General features: G+C 35.1%; 3 protein-coding genes across 3 annotated transcripts; 2 read left to right on the plus strand and 1 right to left on the minus strand.

Annotated features, from left to right (window-relative positions):
* The first annotated feature begins 815 nt into the window (after positions 1 to 815).
* On the plus strand, positions 816 to 4,002 carry LOC21384480 (dynein light chain 1, cytoplasmic). Its single transcript, XM_010102346.2, has 2 exons — positions 816 to 1,236; positions 3,668 to 4,002. The coding sequence occupies exons 1-2, from the start codon at positions 1,006 to 1,008 to the stop codon at positions 3,821 to 3,823; spliced, it is 387 nt and encodes a 128-aa protein (XP_010100648.1). The 5' UTR covers positions 816 to 1,005; the 3' UTR covers positions 3,824 to 4,002.
* A 2,218-nt stretch (positions 4,003 to 6,220) lies between these two features.
* On the plus strand, positions 6,221 to 8,021 carry LOC21384481 (F-box protein SKIP28). Its single transcript, XM_010102347.2, has 2 exons — positions 6,221 to 6,615; positions 7,237 to 8,021. The coding sequence occupies exons 1-2, from the start codon at positions 6,253 to 6,255 to the stop codon at positions 7,849 to 7,851; spliced, it is 978 nt and encodes a 325-aa protein (XP_010100649.1). The 5' UTR covers positions 6,221 to 6,252; the 3' UTR covers positions 7,852 to 8,021.
* Positions 8,022 to 12,101: 4,080 nt separating this feature from the next.
* LOC21384482 (glucan endo-1,3-beta-glucosidase 3) lies at positions 12,102 to 16,691 on the minus strand. Its single transcript, XM_010102348.2, has 4 exons — positions 16,393 to 16,691; positions 13,080 to 14,333; positions 12,687 to 12,714; positions 12,102 to 12,503 (listed from the first exon to the last, which is right to left on the minus strand). Exons 1-4 carry the CDS (start codon positions 16,448 to 16,450, stop codon positions 12,341 to 12,343), a joined length of 1,503 nt encoding a protein of 500 aa, XP_010100650.2. The 5' UTR covers positions 16,451 to 16,691; the 3' UTR covers positions 12,102 to 12,340.
* Positions 16,692 to 20,590: the final 3,899 nt, after the last annotated feature.

A 20,590-nucleotide genomic window follows, 5' to 3' on the forward strand; every position in this document is an offset into this window, starting at 1 on the left:
GAAAAGCACCTAACTAAGGCCTTGTTTATTTTATAACTCAAGTCATATTACTACGGTGTTTTCTCTCATATAAATTCAAAAGTAACTTTTTTATTACAATATTTTTTTTTCATATATAACTTAAATTGTGCAAATGAACATATCTTAAATTCTATTAGAATGACCAACTCAGTTTTCACTCATGTCATATCTGGCGCATAACATATGAGCAGTCGGGCTTAAGGTGATGGTAATTCTATTTACCTTGAACGTTAACGCGTCTAAGTCTTCATTTCTTAATAAAGGAAAACAATACTAACACAGTACACTTATCAAGTTATGGTGTGTTTAGTAAAGGGATTCGTACCCTGATTCGAATTATAATTCATGATTCGCTATAGTATTTTTTCTCATAAAAAATACACGTAAATTAAAAATAATTTTAATTTTATTATTCTAATTCATAAATTAAACGTCTCACCTGACGTGACAATTTACTTTTATTATAATTGATCAACAAGCATTTGCGGAATTCCTCTAATTAAAATGGTATTGGTCGGTAGATCTCAAAGGAATTGACGCAATCCAAACTCTGTCCTTCTCTCTCTCTCTTCTCTCTCTTCTCTCTCTCTATGTATATTACTTTTAATTTTAGGCCAACAACGACCTCGTCCATACGCAACAAACAACAAACGCATCAAAAGAAAACACACCAACCAACCCAACAACAACAAAAAGAAAGGAAGAAAAACAGACTTCTACGCCCAATGACACACAAAAATACATTACACATTACGATCGAGACTCTTGTCTCTCTACAGTTTTCTTTTCTTTTCCTTTCACTTTCTCTCTCTATCTCTCTTTTCTTTTTCCTTTTTTCTTTTTCTGCTCGGACTTTCTCTGAACCTATGGAGGACAAAATCACTGTCGCAAGCAGAAACATCAACTGAGAAAACGAGAGAGATAGAGAGAGAGAGAGTGTGTGTGTGTGTGTGTTTTGGAGTGATCACATGAGAGCAGAGAGTAATGGAGGGAGCAGAAGAAGAGCTAGAGAGAAGAAGCAAGTTTCTACATAGTTTGATAGAGAAGAAGAAAGCGACGGAGCAGAAAACGCAAAATGAGAGCCTCAACGTCCGAGTGAGGGCTTCCGACATGCCTGTCCCTTTGCAGAGCCGCGCTTTCCGATGCGCCCGCGATCACCTCGACTCCATGCCCGGCAAGCTCGACAGTAAACGCCTCGCTCTCGCTCTTAAGAAGGTAAAAACTGAAAATAAAAACGAAAACTTTTTTGTTCTTTTGTCTTTTTGAGTGCGTTCATTTTTATTAGATTATTGAATCTTTTATGGGTTTTGATGGAATAGAAAATGGAGTGTTTGGTGATGATCCAGTTTCGGTCTTTCTTGTATTATAGATTATATACATATAAATACATGTAGGTACACTTGTATATGGCAAAGCAGGTTATTTACGGTATTTACAGGAAATGCTCAAAATTGATCTTTCTTTTCTTTTCTTTTTTTCCTCAACAAGATTTTCAAGTATTTCTGGGATGGATTTTTTTTTTCTGGGTTATGTCAGGCCGAGTTTCTATTTTCTTGTCTTTCTCAGTTGGGGTTTTTCTTTTTTCTTTAATATCAATAAAATTATTTGTAGTTTTTTTTTCCCCTAAATTTGGTGAATGACACTTTTGTTATTACATTGTTGCTTATTTTCTTCCTAGTTTTGATTGTTTTCAACGACAGTAATGTTGTTTACAAGATTGAAGCATGGAATTTATCACCTTTTTTTTTTTGGTATAGATTGATTAATAAAACGGATTTACAAAAATAAGGGTCTCGATCAGGTTCAACATCGTTCCAATTACTGTAATTATTTCATTTCACAGAGTCGCACTTAGCTGGATATAAAAAACTCCTCCTCCAAGTGATCTTTATTTTGTTAGATCAAGATATGTCAAAGTTATCATATGTTCATTTCACCGATTCGAGTTTTGCTATAGTAAAAAGCTCTTAAAAATAGTCACATTTAACTTTTTTATTACAGTAAAAAATACTCACATAAAGTCACATCTCAACTTGAATTAATTTAAGCTGAAATTGATCTAAAAATTCAATTGAGAGTGAAATTCTATCCGGGGTTCACTTCTTTCTTTGAAGGTTGTTACTATCGGAGAAACTTCAAAAGAAAAGAAAAGAGTAGCCAATTAGATTTCATGTTCAAAAGAAAGCCAAACAAAATTGGTAAATCCCAAATCTTTGATACCGAAGATACTCCACTAAAACTTGATAAAATACTCAGAATTTTTCCAAATATAATTCATGCTACTTGGTTCACCATTTACATGGTTTAAATTGGTTTTCATTTTCCTGTTTAGGATTAGTGAAGCTTGTATTTAATCCATACCTCTATCAGTGAAACTTGTAGTAAATTTAGCCCACTTGTTAGAAACAAAGTGGCTCTGTTGCTCCATACAAATAAACCAGCATCTGATTTTTTTTTTTTTTTTTCACCCCAAGACTTTTCTTGTTTCATGAAGGGTGTAAAGTAGCGAACGAATTTCAAATATATCTCAAACGAAGTAGTCTTTGAAGGATATTGAAGTCCAAGCAAAATGTCTACTGATTGTCCCACTTATTTAACAAGCTTGTTTGGCTCACTAGGCACATCTATCAAACAGAAGCAGTTTATATGATAAAAATTTGTGGGTCTAATAAAGGTTTTGGAAATACTTTATTGACTTTTCCTTTGATTAACTTTAATTGGTATGCAAGTGTATTGATTTCGTCATTTAAAGTGGTAGATGGCAGAGGAAATGCAATAATTTGTGAAGCCTAGCATTAGACCCATCAACTTAACTGAGTATGGTAACAATTACAAATGTTTTTAGTTCTTTTAGTTTCGAATGCATTTAGATTGTGCCCGTGTATGATGCAACAGTCAACAAGTCATGGAAATTTCTGGCTAATATAATGTAAAAAAGAATTTTGACAAAGTCTTTTCCTGATACTTATTCTGCGACTTTCTGAGAAGACCATTATTTACTGAAGATTTAGAGAGCAAGAGGGTATGGAGAATAGTTGAGTCAACTCTACCCACCCTATTTTGAGGTCTTTTGGAACTTGGAAGTATTCTCTACATGAAGTTGCTTGATCAATCCAGTTTGGTATTGTTGTGCTTCTTGAAAATTTTCCGATTTCGCTGCTGTTGCTGGCAAAGAAGCTTTAAGCTGGAGGGTTGTTCTTTTACAACAAAATTCAAAAAAAGTTTAAACTCAAGTTACAACTTTATTCAAGTTCACGTTCTTTTAAGTTCTAATTTTATTTAACTTTATTTAAGTTACAACTTTAAACTCAAGTTATAACTCAAATTCAACTCAAAAACTACACTCAAGTTACACTCCAAAAGAACAACCCAGTTTCTCAAAACTGGTATGAAAACCAAGCCAGTTTGGTATTTGTTGTGTTTTCTGAACTCACATTTAGGCTTAATTAACTTAGGTGTTGTTTACAGGTATGAATCATGGTTCAAACTTTTTGTTAGAGTATTTTCGCTCATAAAATTTAAATTTCTATTCAAATTTTTTGGTAGTTATTCTAAAGTAATAAGTGTACTCGATTTGATTTCTATTTTATTGTTTATGCATACTGGAGGAGATTCACAATGAGATTTTTTTTTTCTGGCTTGACAGGAATTTGATTCAACGTATGGTCCAGCTTGGCACTGCATTGTGGGAACAAGCTTTGGTTCATACGTTACACATTCTCTAGGAGGCTTCTTGTATTTTTCAATTGACAAGGTCTATATCCTGCTTTTCAAAACTGCCGTTGAGCCTTTGGAACATTAATTCATAGTGTCTACAAAACAAATGTCGTTTCTATGCTTGTCTGTTTGATTGTGACTCTTTACAGATCTCAAATACCATTTTATTTGTAAGATTATAAACTGAAACGTTTACAAAACATCTGTTTGTTTCTCGTTTATTACTCACCAGTTTGTGACCACTTTGAAAAATCAATCTTGATAACTACCGTTCATACTCTGTAATTTTTTAGATATTTGACATGTCAGTTCCTAAATTTTTCACGATTGTTCAATTACTTTAAATTTTAATTTTGATAAATTATCTAATGAGTTTAACGAATTGTTGCTGAGCACCCCAACATTTACGTTTTTTAAAATTTAAACAAAAATCCACTCGTAAACACTATGCCTTGTTCATTTCACCGATTCGAGTTTTTAGTTTTAGATTTCTACAGTAAAAAGCTCTCAGAAAATGTCACATCTAACTTTTTCTGCTACAGTAAAAAGCTCTCAGAAAATATCACATCTCAGCTCGAATTGAAAATTCGAATCCACGAAGTGAACGAAGCTTAAGTCAACTTGTTCGTCGCAAGAGACTAGAATTTTAAGTGACAGTCATGTCACATGCATGAGAAGCTTTACTTCTAAATTTGAATTTTATTTACCAATACGCTCATTTTCAGAGCAACAAAAAATGTAAATAAAATGAAAGTACTCTATAACATGTTGTTAAAGATAGAAAGTAATTCACAGTTACACACAATTGAGAAAATTAGGTAAATTACCATTTTTTGACACAATTTTTTAATAAATGGCCGACTTTAAAAAAAAATAACTGTTTCTCTCTAATAATTCATGTCAATGACAAATTATCAAGTTCATAATAATAAGTCACTAAATTAATCAATAATAAACTAAAATTAGTTAATCATTTTCCTAATTTTACAAAACTCTAGACATTTTTAGTATTAAAAAAAACCCTTAAAAACGGCTATTTACTCCCAAAGTTACGAACAACTGATTCATTCAAAAATCAATGTAAAGGGATTCGTTTCCTGATTCGAATCATGATTCGTGGTTCGCTACAGTATTTTCTCTCATAAAAAATACACGTAAATCAAAAATAATTCTAATCACATGGTTTTAATTCATGAACCAAACGGGCTATAAGTAAACGGGTCAAAGGCCAACTTGTTTTTTTTTTTTTTATGCTTATAAAAAAAAGACCAACTTTTCCTCTTCTTAACGGATGTGACGGCCTGATGTTTTTTTTTTTTTCCGGCTATTGGCAATTCAGTTGCGTATAAATTAAGAAACTAAGGACTTGTTCTTTTGAGTGAAAAATTTAAAAAAAAACAACTTAAGTTTTAACTTTATTCGAGTTCATGTTCTTTTAAATTTAAACTCGAGTTTAAACTCGAGTTCAAACTCAAGTTTATGACTAAAACTCGAGTTCAAGTTTCCCTTTCAACTCGAGTTCAGAAACTCGAACTCAAATTAATGAACAATATTTTTTTTATTCTTAAAAATGCTATAACTTTTTCGTTTTAATTCTGATTTAGATGGTTTTTTTTCCTATGCGTTGACAACGAAAAGACGAATAAAACCCGACCTATATACCCTATTAAAATTTTTTATCAGCATTGAGTTTTTATTAAAATACTATCTAAATACAAATTCAAGTTTTGACTCACTCAAAAAGATTCTTATCTCAAACCATAACTCAAATGTACACAACCAAACACAAACTCAAGTTACAAGTTCAACTCAAGTTATAACTCAAATTCAACTCAAGAATTATACTCAAGTTAAACTCCAAAAGAACAAGCCCTAAGACTTGTTCTTTTGAGTGAAAAACTTAAAAAAAGACAACTCGAGTTATAATTTTATTCAAGTTCATGTTCTTTTAAATTAAACTCGAGTTTAAACTCGAGTTCAAACTCGAGTTTAGGACTAAACCTCGAGTTCAAGTTTCCCTTTCAACTCGAGTTCAGAAACTCGAACTCAAATTAATGAATAGTCTTTTTTCTATTCTTAAAAATGCTATAACTTATTCGTTTTAATTCTGATTGAGATGATTTTTTTCTATGCGTTGACAACGAAAAGACGAATAAAACCCGACCCATATACCCTATTAAAATTTTTTATCAGCATTGAGTTTTTATTAAAATACTATCTAAATACAAATTCAAGTTTTAACTCACTCAAACACAAACTCAAAAAGATTCTTATCTCAAACTTTATTCATGTTGTACACAACTAAACACAAACTCAAGTTATAATTCAAATTTAATTCGAGAATTATACTCAAATTAAACTTTAAAAGAATAAGCCCCAAATTGCTTGGAAATATTTTCTCCTGCCGACGTAGCTAGAACTTGCATTTTAGCATTTTTTAGCTCTTCACATCACACCAAAATCACCTCCCAAATCACGCTCAGCTTCACAACTCTCTCTCCACCAAAAGCATTCATGGAGATTTCACAAACCGAAGCACACCAAATAACCGAAACCATTGACAAGTCCGCCTCGCAGAACACGCCAGGCCCTCCTAACGAGGCTCTGTTCCTCGCCATGGCTTACCTTCCAGTGCTGGAGCTTTTAGCCATGAGCGAGGTTTGCTCGTCGCTGAGAGATTCGGTGAAAAACGACATTCTTCCGTGGCTGAACATCGTCGTCGAAAGGCCTCTCAACAAGCGATTGTGTGATGGGAATTTGATGCAAATCGCTGCCATGGCCAAAGGGAAGCTCAGAACTCTGGCTCTGTTTAACTGCTCCCACATTACTGATGATGGGCTTCAATGGGTTGTACAGCAAAACCCTTGCATTAACAAGGTATGAATTTTCGTTATTTTTCGGGTTAGTTCCTATTCAAAGCTTTATATATGTATGTATGTATTTGCTGGACAATTCAGAGCTTATTTGCTTGCAGGGGATTTAAATTTTTTGTTTTTTAGACATTATTTCTTTAAGACTGTTTTTCTTTTCGGGAACTCTTTAGGAAGATAGTTAGTGGTTAGTGGTGTAGCTATTAGATTAAGTGGATAAGATATGAATGGTTGGGACGTTTCTTTTCATGTATTTATGTATTAGACGGACGATATTCTAAACTATAAAAATTTCTTTTGGATTGATTTGCAGTTTGAGGATTTTTCAAACCACAAAAGCCAAACAACGTATACATGTAAAAATTTTGTTATACAAATGTACAATTATACCTTAAAGTAATGTTGATTAATGATGGAGACTTTATTGTTAGTTTTCATTAAACTTTGTCCTTAGACTGTATTTTTATGATGGCTTGTAATGTTCTAAATTTAGTTTATTGTCTAGTTTGATCATGTTTTAAGGATTTCATTACACTTTCACTTTACAAACTAGATTATTATGGTATATTTATTTTTTTACCGTCTTATTTTAGAACTAACTTTTTATTTTTTCTTATTATTGATTCAGCTATTAATACCAGGATGCACAGGCTTGACGCCAGAGGGAGTAATAAGAGCTGTGAAGACATTATCCCAACAAGGCCACACCTTGAAAAGCCTATGGATTAATGGCGTCTACAACGTACAAAAACACCACCTTGAAACACTTCACTCTTATCTTCAAATTCCCGCTTCAGAACATAGACCAATGTCTTTCCCATCTCATGGAAACACAAACTTCTTAAGACTCAGACACCACATAGACCTGCCGCCGATAGACGTACAAATCTGCCCAAGATGCGATGAACCGAGAATGGTCTTTGACTGCCCAAGAAAGAGCTGTCAGTTTAAGAAAGAGGGGTCCACTGGGATGGAATGTAGAGGCTGCAGCCTTTGCATTCCAAGGTGCGCAGAATGTGGTGGGTGTTTTGATGCTTTTGGAGAGATTGAAGAAGCTGTTTGTGGAGATGATTTGTGCTCTAATTGTTGGCTTCATCTTCCCAAGTGTAGTTTCTGTAACAAGCCGTATTGTAAGCGGCACGCCGAGGAGAACTCTCGTTTTACTTCAGGATCAACTGGATTTGTCTGTGATGCTTGTCGTGCTAAGTTTGTTGAAAGTTTGTACTACAGTGATGATGAATGATGGTTTATGGGAAAACCAGTGTATAAGAAACTTCTATTTTCATGTGGATCCTCTGCAGAAACATTTTAAGGTGCAGTACAGTAATATGGCATAGTTGCAAGTTAGTGTTTTGAAACAAGAGTCATTCATGTTGGTAATCATAGTAATCATACTTCTGAACTGCTAGACTTTTAAGCTACGTAATCTTTTTTAATCGATTGACTTTTGATGTCGATCTGACTGTATGCATGCTTTTTTTTTCCTTGTTTTTTCTTAATTACAGTCACGGAGTCCTCTCATTTTTAAGTACGAGGCAGTATTGACACCTTCTACTCAAAAAAAGAACAAACTGTTAGCATTTGTCCTTAAGAATAAATATAGCGATGTTTTTTCAAACATTTTGACTATTAATAAAGATTTATTTATTTCATATATCTATGTATAGTCTTCTTTATGTTCATATTAGTTGAATATATGATAAACAAACTGAAAGTCTGAGACTGGCATTCTAAATCTTTTGGTTATGCATGTAATGAAAAGAACATGCGGAAGACTGGAATCTAAAGATATGATAGTCTAAATCATATGATCCACAATCGAGGGAATAAAGTTTGGCGCTTTATTCATGTTAAGATTGTTATGTTGTCTACTTCCTAACAGAGACGGCTTGCCTTGATCGTCGGAGGTGGGACTCCATGGGTAGAGACATTGATATAGCTTCTAATGGTGAAATCTATATTAGATCAGACCAAAGTTGAATTGTTTTAATTAATAATTCTGTTTGAATAAAATAATTCACTTTTGACGAATTATATGTTGTCATCTTAATCCTGAGATGGATAATGAACCCGTATGCTTGACTTGTATCTTTTGATGTACCAAAGGGAGACATCCTGACATTACGTAAAGGTACGCTTACCGGTACATTTAGGGTATGACTCGTGTATGCATAGATTCGTTATTCATAAAAAGTGGAATACATAGCTCCTACAAAGAGTCAATGATATCCTCTTATGCATTATCTGTGGATTGGAAAATACGAGCGCTCGGCCATTAAATTACTCTGTGTTATCTAATGGTTTACTATTTGTAATGGTACGAATAGTGGTCGTAAAGGTACGCTTACCGGTACATTTAGGGTATGACTCGTGTATGCATAGATTCGTTATTCATAAAAAGTGGAATACATAGCTCCTACAAAGAGTCAATGATATCCTCTTATGCATTATCTGTGGATTGGAAAATACGAGCGCTCGGCCATTAAATTACTCTGTGTTATCTAATGGTTTACTATTTGTAATGGTACGAATAGTGGTTTTCGATGGTGTGATAATGGAACTTAAGATAAATGTAATCGGGAAGATAAAACGGAACTTGACCTCAAGTCGATTATGGATATCATATGGGGATGATACACTAATATATTTAGTTATGGACGAGAGCTATTCAGAGTTTTGTAAATACGCCGTATAAATCAAGAGTGCAGCTCTAGTCTTTTAGTGGAGTGGCGCTGGAGTTTTATAATCATGAAACGGACTTGTTGGTTTACAAGTTGCGTTGTGATTATAGGAGCTTGATGTATAGATGTCCATCAGGTCCCTTTCCTAGCTCACATAATTTCCTGTAACGATGAGGTGTATTTCCTATATATTGGTAACTTGTGTTATTTCCGTAAAAGATGTTCAAAGTTAATATGAGATTGGTTAATTCATGAGTGATTTATCGGGTGAATCAATTGATAAATTAATTCTAGATAAATTAGTTGAATTATTATTTTAAGAGTTGTTTAATATAGGAACACTATTATATGACTATTTTGATCAGACAACTTTTCTATTGGGTTGCTTGAATCAAAATTGAGGCTCTATGCAAGTTTTCAGTGTTGAAAAACTAGAAAAATAAGTTTCGTTAGTGCAGACAGGTCGACCGGTCCGGTAGACCGGTTCATGAAGGACAGGTCGACCGGTGAGTTATAACGTCTCTATCACCGGTCGATCGATTGTAACGTGTAGCGCGTGCTGACGTGGCGAAACTAACTCTGTAAGCGAGATAAACTTTTGGAAACTTAATTGTTACGGAAATATGACTTCCTAAACACTATAAATAGCCCATTAAGTCACATTATTCATTAGATCACTTGAGAGACTTTTTGGGGGCTATTGGCAAAAGATTCCTGAGAGGAAAACTTGTTAAATTCTCAAGAACGATTTTTCCATTAGCTCTCTTGTGATTGGAAGGAGTTCAAGAATACCAAGAGGAGATTGAACGACGTGTGTCCACCCGCACTCCGATCATGGAAACGAGAATAGCAAAGAAGACCAGTTGGTTGAGGCTCTTCCGGTTGCTGTTTGGAACACTTTGATCTGTTAGACGTGCAGTTTTTTAAATCTAAAAAACGTATGATTTAGATCTTTAGTATTTATGTTATATAGCATCATGAACATGTTCTTGATTGGCTTTGGCATTGATTTAATTTTTTAAAAATTATGTTGCGCACTCGATGTCGTATTTTCCAACACAAACACTATAGACATATGTTTAGAGTTGTCAAACATGACGTACCGGGCCGGCACAGCACATCCGACTCCAGGCCCGTGGCGAGCTTAGGCCGTGCCAGGGCCTAGGCCGGGCTTGAGGAGAAACTCTCAAGCTCAGAACTGGCCCGCAGCCCTAGTACATAAGGGCCAAGGCCGGACCTGGGCCCAGGCCCTTCACGGGTCAGCCCTAGCCCTTGTAATGTTTTTTGTAAAATTTAATTAAAAAAAAGAAAATATATCATATGCCTCTAAAAGATGTGATTTTATTGAATTGAGAAAATACAAATAAGTACATATAAATGACTGACTCGTTAAAAACCTTGCCAAGTAAAACCTATGGGGAGATCATGACAAAACCTTAGCAAAGAAAAAAAGAGTGTAGTATTCTAAGATAAGTAAATTACAAAACCTAAGTGCTTCCAGAAGATTATGTTATTTTTAGGTTAGAAAAATAGTCTTGCATTGACTCATCCGTATATTGTTATTTTCGTCTTCTGACATCTTCTCAGTCTTTAACGCACATTAGCCCCTCTAAGATATCTGGATGCATTATGCTTCTCTTCTCATCAAGAATTCAGTTGTTTACACTAAATGCTTGCTCCGATGCTATCGTTGACACTGGAGTTGTCAGAATGTCACGAGCTATTATAGACTGTTGAAAAATGATTGATTTTGCTCTTCCACCACTGTAAGATGTCTAGTTTGTCGTCATCGATTACAAAATTTACTTCAAAATATTAAAAAAGTGATTTTGACAATACTTACATACTGCACGAATTTCTATTTCACCTGTTTTTAGATTTGGTCGGGACTCCTCTGTGAAATGCTGTCATGCAGGAAAAGTTTGCGGTCTTTTTTTCCTGCTGCGTTCTCCAACTTCCTCATTGTGCACTGAAGCATTATCAATCGAAGCATTTTTCGGTTCAGTGGAGGTGGGGTTCTGAACCATCATTTCATCCTCGAAAAATAACTCATCACCAAACTCAAGGAGAGCAGTGAAATCAGGAAAGTTTGATGCGGCCATTTTTTGGAAATTGATTGAACTTAAACTTTGTAAATGAAAGAGCAAGAAAATGAGTGATCGCGAGAGAAAAGCTTAGAATCAAAATCAAAGAGACAAGATGAGAGATAGAATGAGAGTGAGATGAGAAATTGAGAGTGACTTGTGTGGGATTAGTGGGTATAAGGGATTTTGGGAGATTTTTTTGGATTGTGACCGTTGAGCCTGCGAAGGACCCAACGGTCACAATCCTCACAGGCTAGAGGGCTTTTTGGCAGACCGTTTCCCGGGTCTGGGCCGGGCCGAATCCGGACTTGGGCTGGGCCGCTAGCTGAGAAGCCGTGGCCCAACCCTAGCCCATCAAACGTGCCGGGCCGGCACGGCCCGTAACAATACCATACCAGGCCATGCTGAATCTAGTACTGTTACGAGCTAACGATCCGGCCATTTGACAACTCTACATGCGTTTTTGGAGGATTTAACATAAACATTTTGTGACTTTGAAAAAAAAAAAAAAAACACACACACACACACGCCCGCGCACAAAATTGGCATTTCCAATAGATTGCTTCTCCACTGCTGAAAGGCACTGCAATATTAAGTATAAGAACAGAAAGAAGCGGGCAATTGTTAGGACAAAGCAACAAGACAAGAATGAGATCAATTTTTGCAAAGAAAATGGTACATTACAGTTCAGTTCAAAGAATACAACTGTTGAAATCAAATCTCACCCTACAGAGATAGTTACAGAATCAAAACCGAAACAATTCCTTCGGTCTTTTTGTACAGATACCTCACAACTGCTAGCTGGATGACTGTATACGTCCTCAAGCATGCCACCCCTCAACTCCCCACCGACGGGGCACACAAAATTGGGTTATGAATGCAAGTTTTACAACAGCTGCGAAACAGAATGTTTCTAAAGATTCCTACTGCGATCAAAAGAGTCGCACAATTACGAGTACATGTAGTTTCACAAGAAAACCACACTTAGAACTACAACACCAATAATCACAGAGCTTGTGAATGTAAATGAACTACCATGGTGGATATATTGTGAATCGCAGCCAGAACTTGTAGAATTTGAAGATGGAGCACGTGACGTGCCATTCACGACAGTTGCATTTCTTCCAGCACTACATGGACAGAACAAAAGTAGAGTATTATTATTCATGGCTTCCAATATGGCCAACAAAAGACATGAATGCAAGTCAAGAAAGATATAGTAAAAAAATCACAAGTCAAGTAGCCATGACATGAAAATATCAGCCATTGACAGCAAAGACGACAGTGCCAATTTTAAAAGCTTTGACACGTACCTTCCTGGGAAAATACAAGAACCATGACCTGCAAGAATCAAAACAAAAACATTAGTTATTGCATAGTAACCAAGTAAGAATAGAAGTAGTACACTTCGGATCCATCCATATCTCTGTCCTAAAGGTTAGAACCCAACTGTATAGCAACTATCAACTAATATAACCACCGCATTATGACATCATCTGATCTTAGAAAATCACATGTAAGATAATTGTGACCATGTGCACCTCCACCGAAAAAAAACAAACAAACAAACAAAACAAAACAGAAACAAAAAAACAAAAAAAAAAAAACAAAAAAACAAAAAAAAACCAATTCGTAAATAATTGCAATGGTTTATTTATCTACTTGAAATATGATATCAGAAAAGCAATTGTGCTGTAATGCCATACTTGGGTCTGTGGTAGTGATGGTTGCCACTCCTTTAAAATCACATGTTCCAGGAGACTTGGTCATCTTCTGAAAATAAGCATTGAAAGCATACGTTGAGTGTGCAACCACATTATCTGGTTGATAACATGGCTGGCCCTGTAACAAAGGTGAACAATCAACTTTTCCTGGTCCACACGCCCAATCCAACGCTGCCTGTAGCATCTTCCGATCAGCACCATCCTTTGCAACACAGAAAGTCTGATTTGTAGTGTCATTTGCCAGCACAGTTCCAGCGCCAGTCAAATGCAAAATATACACCGGCTCTCCATTAGCATCAAATAGTCCCCAGTTCTTTTCCGAGACAGAACCAGGTCTCAAATCCTCATTGTAAAGCTCATATATGTAAGTACTAACAGCAATCCCAGGATGTTTTGGCGTCCCCGTGTTGTTAAGCACATGTCTAATCAAGTTACTGTTATAAGTGTTGGCATTTTCAAGCGTGGCATCTGGCTCGGACGAGTCACCCTTGGAGGGCCATCCTGATTCAGTCACTACAATGGGTATATTGGTAATGTTCAGATAGGACATCGCAAAATAAGCTGCGTCAACAACAGCTTCAAAGACATTAGTGTAATGAAGGAGAGTATTAGCATCCACAGCTTCTTTGGTTGGAGGAAGGGGACGGAATAGTGCATAGTCCAACGGGATCACACCATTTGATTGCATGTAATCATAATAGGGGTAGACATTGAGCATAAGGTATGAGCCTGTTGACTGCAAAAACTTGAGCAAGGGGACCATAACGGGGTCCCATGTGCGGTTGAAGAAAGCTTGGGAAGGAGGAAAGGAGTCGAGTATGATGGAGGAAGAGTGTGGAGTAGAGACTTTGATTTGGCGATCAAGATTAGCAGCAACAAGGGCAGAGTGAATGAATTTTAAAGCAGATACTAGGATTGGACCGGCATTTGGGAGGGCCGATAGGACTTCAGATCCAACAGCTATGGCTGTGATGTTGGTGGCAGGGACATGTGCGACCACATTACGAGCAACCCAGTTGGCTGCAGTGGCATTGGACTGACCAATCCCAAGGAGCTGCTCATTGGGAACAGACACTATCACCTGTATGCCTGTGTTTGCAAGCGCAAGAAGCATAGCTCGGTCTGCATCAAAAAGTCTCACATGTCGAATATTCTGAGTCTTAAGAAGGGCCACAACCTGAGTCGGGCTTGGCATGCTAGAGAGGTCTGTACCGATGTTTACACCAATGAAAGCATCTGCAAAACGTCAAAAATTAAGTTGAGAACAAGCTTTTTGTCTTTCTAAATCAGAACATGTCACATCTTCAAAATAAACGCGATGACATACGCATGCAAAAAAAAAAACAATCTAGTATTGGATACATCAGATAGATGCCACTTAAGTTGTAACTCTTTTTCTATATATTCTCTACCAAAATGTGAATTCAAGTTTTTCTTTTTAATACCAAATTTACCTACTGAGCTGTATCAGAATATTTTTATATTCCTCCTCTGAGGAAGAGGTCCAAAATGATAAAGAACAAACAGCCTGTGATGGGACACTAATGTCATGTGGCAACTACTAAGTCCTAAATGGGAAAATACCAATAAACAGAAGGATCTAAGAAAGCTGGTCCACGTTACTATTTTTCTTAATAATACTGTCTGAAAAGCTCCTCATAGCTTTTCGTACATGGCTCATTATAAAGCATATCAAGAGTTTGAAGCAGAAGAAACCATCAAAGGAAAAATGACAGCTTAGCCCTTGCTATCAAGAGTTTGAAGCAGAAGAAACCATCAAAGGAAAAATGACAGCTTAGCCCTTGCTATCAAGAGTTTGAAGCAGAAGAAACCATCAAAGGAAAAATGACAGCTTAGCCCTTGCTTTCTAAAACACCAAATCTAATATTTGAAGTAACACAAAATAGCTCCCCCAGTAAACACTAATTGTAGGTGGCCCCGGTGAATTAAGAAAAATGATTATTGTTTTAGCGTAACTTAACATTCATACAACATATCTTATGTGGGCCCTACTCCCTCTACTCTCACTCTCTCAGAGAGAGACAAATATTTCAGTAAATGACAGAATCATTAATTCATTTCAGCAAAGAATAATCACCCTAATAAATGACAATCAGCAGGTAGGTGAAACATAAGGCAACGTGGCATTGCTGATTATAATTTCGCATATCACAATGCATCTAAATATTCCATCAAAAAATATGCATCTAAATAACATCACCAACAAGTTCTTATTTATTTTTTTCTTAACACATCAACTACTATAGTATTATAAAACTACATAGATTCTGCAACAAGTTTTCAAAATTACTCTTCAATGAGTGGAGGGGTCATAGATTCTGCAACAAGTTTTCAAAATTACTCTTCAATGAGTGGAGGGGTCATAGATTCTGCAACAAGTTTTCAAAATTACTCTTCAATGAGTGGAGGGGTCATAGATTCTGCAACAAGTTTTCAAAATTACTCTTCAATGAGTGGAGGGGTATCTGGGAATATGAACTCCTGGGGGTGAAGTTCAGTATGTGGGCCAACTGTACAATATGGTTTTTTCCTAACTTGAGAGTCCAAAATGACAACAATAACCTCGGAGATAGATTCTCAGATCTTATACTTATATGCACCAAAAGGGAAGGGTAATTTGGTCGCATAATATTTTGGAGATTTTCATGGAAAATTTTTAGTTTGAGATGGTAAAGGACTCTGCCAGATGAGCTGGGACGCAATAGGCTTTGATTCCCATTAAAGAATGGCTGAGGTTAGATTCGAAATCTTCACCAGAGAGATTTTCTTCAGAAACTAAATATTTGGGGTCAAAATAAGAAATTAGCATCGCCCTTCCTTCTCCCGCATTAGCAAATAAGCGTCCTATTATTCTCTAGACCTATCTAAAATGTACATCTAACAAATGACCAAAAATCCAACAACAAAGAATCATAATAATGCTTCAAGACAAGAAGTCAAGAACACTAAAAAGTAAGGGCAACAAACATTGTTGGGAGAAAAATAAAGCAGAAAAGGGGAAAGCTAACAGAGATCCAAGAAACTCTTCTTCGTTTTTTACAGATTATAGCAATGCCCAGAAGAATATAAACAAACCCCATTTGGGAAACAGATTTGAGCACACAAAAGATGCAAACTTGAGAAGAAAACGTGAGAATTTTAGCTGTTTTAAGCCAATATATAAAAAGATAGAAACAAGCAATGAGCGTATGGAAAAGCTTTAAGTTTCAGATTACATAACAGATAAAATACCCAAAAGCCATAAAAATGGAGACAAATGTCAAAGGAAACTCACCTTCATCGGCAGAAACAACAGAAAATGCCAGAAAGAGAAAGAGAAGCAGAGAAGCCATGGAAAAGGCACTTCAAGTTCAAATATTCCTCAGTTTTCCAGAAACCACATTATAAAAAATAAAAAAAAATGAACCCCCAAAGAAACTCCAGAAAGAACTCTGAACTATCAAAGCCGAGTGAAAGGTGGACCAAAAACAAAAGGGAAAAATAAAGCAACCAAGAACTAGAGAGAGAGAGAGAGAGAGATTGAAAAAGGGAGCTCCTTTTGAGGTTGGTCTCTCTCAGTCTGTAGAAATGTGGCGTGGGTGGGAAGCTGAGCAAGGGGGGTTTTAGTTAAAAAAGAGAGGTGGGTTTTTGTTTGAACCGGAGTCGGATCAATCTAGGGTAGTTGTCAGAGATCCGACGGTTGATATTGGCATGCAGTGAAGGGTGAGCATGGTAAGTGAGTGAGGTCCACCGCAGAGGACAAGTTGAGGGCTAAAATTAGGCTTTGGGTTTAAACGACATTTGTTTGTTTGGGGTTTTTAAGGCCTAAAGTTTCAACTAGAGAGAGGAGAGAGAGAATGCCAATTGCGATCTACGAGGAGACCAGACCACCACTCTGCTGCTGACGTGGCGTTGCAGCTGGATTCAACGGTCATATTCCCGGACATCTTTCATTTTTAATATATCCTTGTTTATTTCGAGGATTCTGGCTATTTGAATCATAATTTTTAATATGTTATAATATTTTTTTAATAAAAAATTAAAATTTTAAAAATTAAAATTATAAATTATGATTTTAAATTTACGAATTAAATATTTTCTTTTTGTGTGTTCTAATTAATATATAAATTATCTCCAATTCAGTATCAAATTAAAACAATAAATATATATTTTTTTTAAATATGTTAAACACGACTTCAGCATAAACACAAATCTAGTGGAACCAAAACACTACTAGGACTAAATTTGGCCCACCACATGTAATCACGAAAGATCGGAGACTACCTTCATTGTTACATACTCGAAACAAAAACAAAACCACAAAATAAAAAACATACAAAGCGAAAACAACATCATCTTTATTTGACACAACCATATACTACAAAATGAAAACGAAACATTAGCAATATTGTTAGTGCACTTTTTATTGGCTTATTTTTAACAAATTAGTTATAAGATTGGTTGGTATTTTAAATTAGTAGATCTCTTAAGAAAAGTCTTATTGTCATGTTTATGAACTACAAATCAAAGGATTTAATTGCTGAAAATGAAGAGTGGACTTTTGGGAGAATTAATGGCTGACAAATCTTCAAGCTTGAGGAGCTTTTTGAATTAGAGGTGCAACGGCAAAAAAAAAAAAACAAAAGACAGAGGCAAAACGTGGTGTGGGGATACAGGGCTGAAAACAGAAAAATCTGGATAGGCACATGAGCAACTTTACTATATATACATAAGTGGCATGCGTGAATTTTTTGTCCCCTTGAAAAAAAATATTGGGTAATCAAAGGATACATTTGGGGCATGGGTTTTATAGAAGAAATATTCAGAAAAAGTCTATGTGAGAGTGAGTCTTTATGTGTTGATTGAATATCGTCCTTCGGGAGAAGGATTAGAAGCTTTCGGGAGAAAGCGCACTGCCAGCCGAAGAAATTTCGCCGTGCAGTTTGAAGACGAGTGGTACTCGCTGGACAAGGCCATTAAGGAGATTCGACACAACGGCGACAACGTCAAGGAGGGAGTCTTTGGGTGTATAAGTCCGATTAGTGTTTGTAATCATTTGAACTTAGTTGATTGTTCATTGTCTAGGCATGGCCCCGCAGAGTAAGTGTGTGCACCAAACTGCGATACCATTTTTTAGTGTTCTTTACATTCCTGCATTATTTTCCTGCATTTTGTCTTGCTGGTTTAATTTCAGATTTACTGTTAAAAACAGTGTTACAGTAAAGTATTGCAACACTAGGATAAAAACGGACCTAACAAATATGAAAAGAATCACCAAAGACAAATTGATACGCGCCACCAAAGAGGCCGAAAAACGTAGCGCCACGAGGAGCCGAAATCACAACAGATGGAGCACCACTACGTTAGGCTGGCAACTCCCCACATCCACCTTGCCAAAACCAAATCCATCCAACAACGAGGTCATGCCTACCTCCAAATCCTTCAATGTGGAATTCAGAGTTCCATGCAAAATCTGAGGGCTAATAGAGCGCCGTTGTCGGACTAAGAGAAGGGCACTCAAAAAGAAAGCTTAACAGATAAAAAGAGACGGGTTGGTCAAATTTTTCTATGCTATTAATAATTCTTTTAAGAAATTTTTTTAGCTTTGACCTTTTAAAAATTAATATGAAATCAATTTTACCCTTGTGTTCAATATTGATTGATCCTTTGTTTTAATTAGTTGAAGTTAATATTTTTTAATAAAATGTCAGTTATAATTAGGAGATCGATAATAGAAACATGATTATTATAAAAAGGTAGTTCTTAACTCTCATCTTCTTTTTTAAATCAACTGTGATGGATTTGGTGGATTTTGCATGATTGGAAAAGAAAAAGAAAAAATTGTTGAACTTATTTTTAGAGTATATGGATTTGAATTTATACCTTTTATTCTTATATTAATATTTTTTTAATTAATATAGTTATTTAAAAAATGATATTAATAAAAAATAATGATAAGAATCCGGACACATGTATTTTAAAGAGTATTTCTCTTTTTTTTTTCCTTTGAAAGAAACATATTTTGTGAATATAAAAAAAGTTCGTCCCTCTATCTTTCCTTTCTCTCTTCCATTTCCTCCAACCAAACAAGAGGTTGGATTTCCCCCTCAACCTTTCTCCTCCCTCCATCTTTTTCCCCGATCAAACACACTAGTGTGTGAATCCTTTCACTTCAAAATAAAAAATAAAAATAAAAGCAAAAATTGAATTGGAAATGCTAATAGTAGAATGTTTAATAGACAACTTCAACAAGTTGACGGGTTGAGTGTGCAAGTTAGAGGAAAGAAAATTTTCAAAACACCAAAAAAATAAAATAATTCACGCGTTATTGTTAGCGGGTGAGAAGGTTTTGACGGATGGGGTGGAGGGGTGATGGTTGAGCAATCGTTTTTGTTTAGATGTTGAGAGTCAGACATTTAAAAAAAAAAAAAATCTACCCAACTATTGCATTATTGATTATTTTGAGCATAACACAATATGCGATATTAATAAACATAAATAAAATATGTAAACAATAAGAGCAGTATAAACCTATTATGCAACACAAGATTACGATCAACGATTAACAACTGTACAAAAAAACAAAAAAAATCCATCTATATAAAAAAGTGTCATGATACTTTGCCGGCATAAATTATTTTTCTGTTTAGTTCGTTGATTCGAGTTTTTAATTCGAGTTGAGATATAATTTTATATGAGAGCTTTTTACTATAGTCAAAAAGTTAGATGTGATTGTTTATGAGAGTTTTTCACTTTAGTAAAACTCGAATCAGTGAAGTGAACGAGCCTATCTCTTTCTTTTTTCAGTCATTTCTTTTCTTTTTTGCCTTTTATTTTAAAATTTCTTTCTTTCTTTATTTTAGTCATTTTTATTAGTTTTTTATTTTTATCTTGAAATTTGGCCTTTTTTACTCCTTCTTTCATTTTTTTCTGAAGTTTTATTTTATTTTTTTTTATTTTTACTTCTTTTGTCTTAAAACTTATTTATTTATCATTTTAGTCATTTTTTACACTTTTTTGTTTCGGTTACTTTTCTCATGAAACTTGTTTATTTCTTTGTTTTGGCCCCTTCCTGAAACTTTATTTTTCTATTTTGCTTCTATTTGTCCCAAAACTTATTTATTTACTCATTTTAGTCTTTTTTGATCTTTTTAAATTTTTGTCCTTGAAGTTTCAATTTTTCATTTTGGTTTCTTTTACCTTAAAATTTAATTATTTATTCTTTTGAGTCCTTTTTTGACTTTTTTTTTTACTTTTGTCGTGAAATTTATTTTTTTCATTTCAATTTCTCTTGCCCTAAAATTTTATTTTATTTTTTCATTTTTTCCTTTTTGAGATTTTATATTTTGATTTTATAGGTTTTTAATAATAAGACGATAATTAAAAATTAAAACAAGGATTACTCCCCCACCTGCATGTGGAGTTCAACTAGTTAAAAAGACAATATGAAAATTGCAAGAGTTTTTAACACAATTGGTTCCCAAACTTATCGT

This window comes from Morus notabilis, unplaced genomic scaffold (assembly GCF_000414095.1).
Source record: "Morus notabilis unplaced genomic scaffold, ASM41409v2 Scaffold1581, whole genome shotgun sequence".
Lineage (NCBI taxonomy): Eukaryota > Viridiplantae > Streptophyta > Magnoliopsida > Rosales > Moraceae > Morus > Morus notabilis.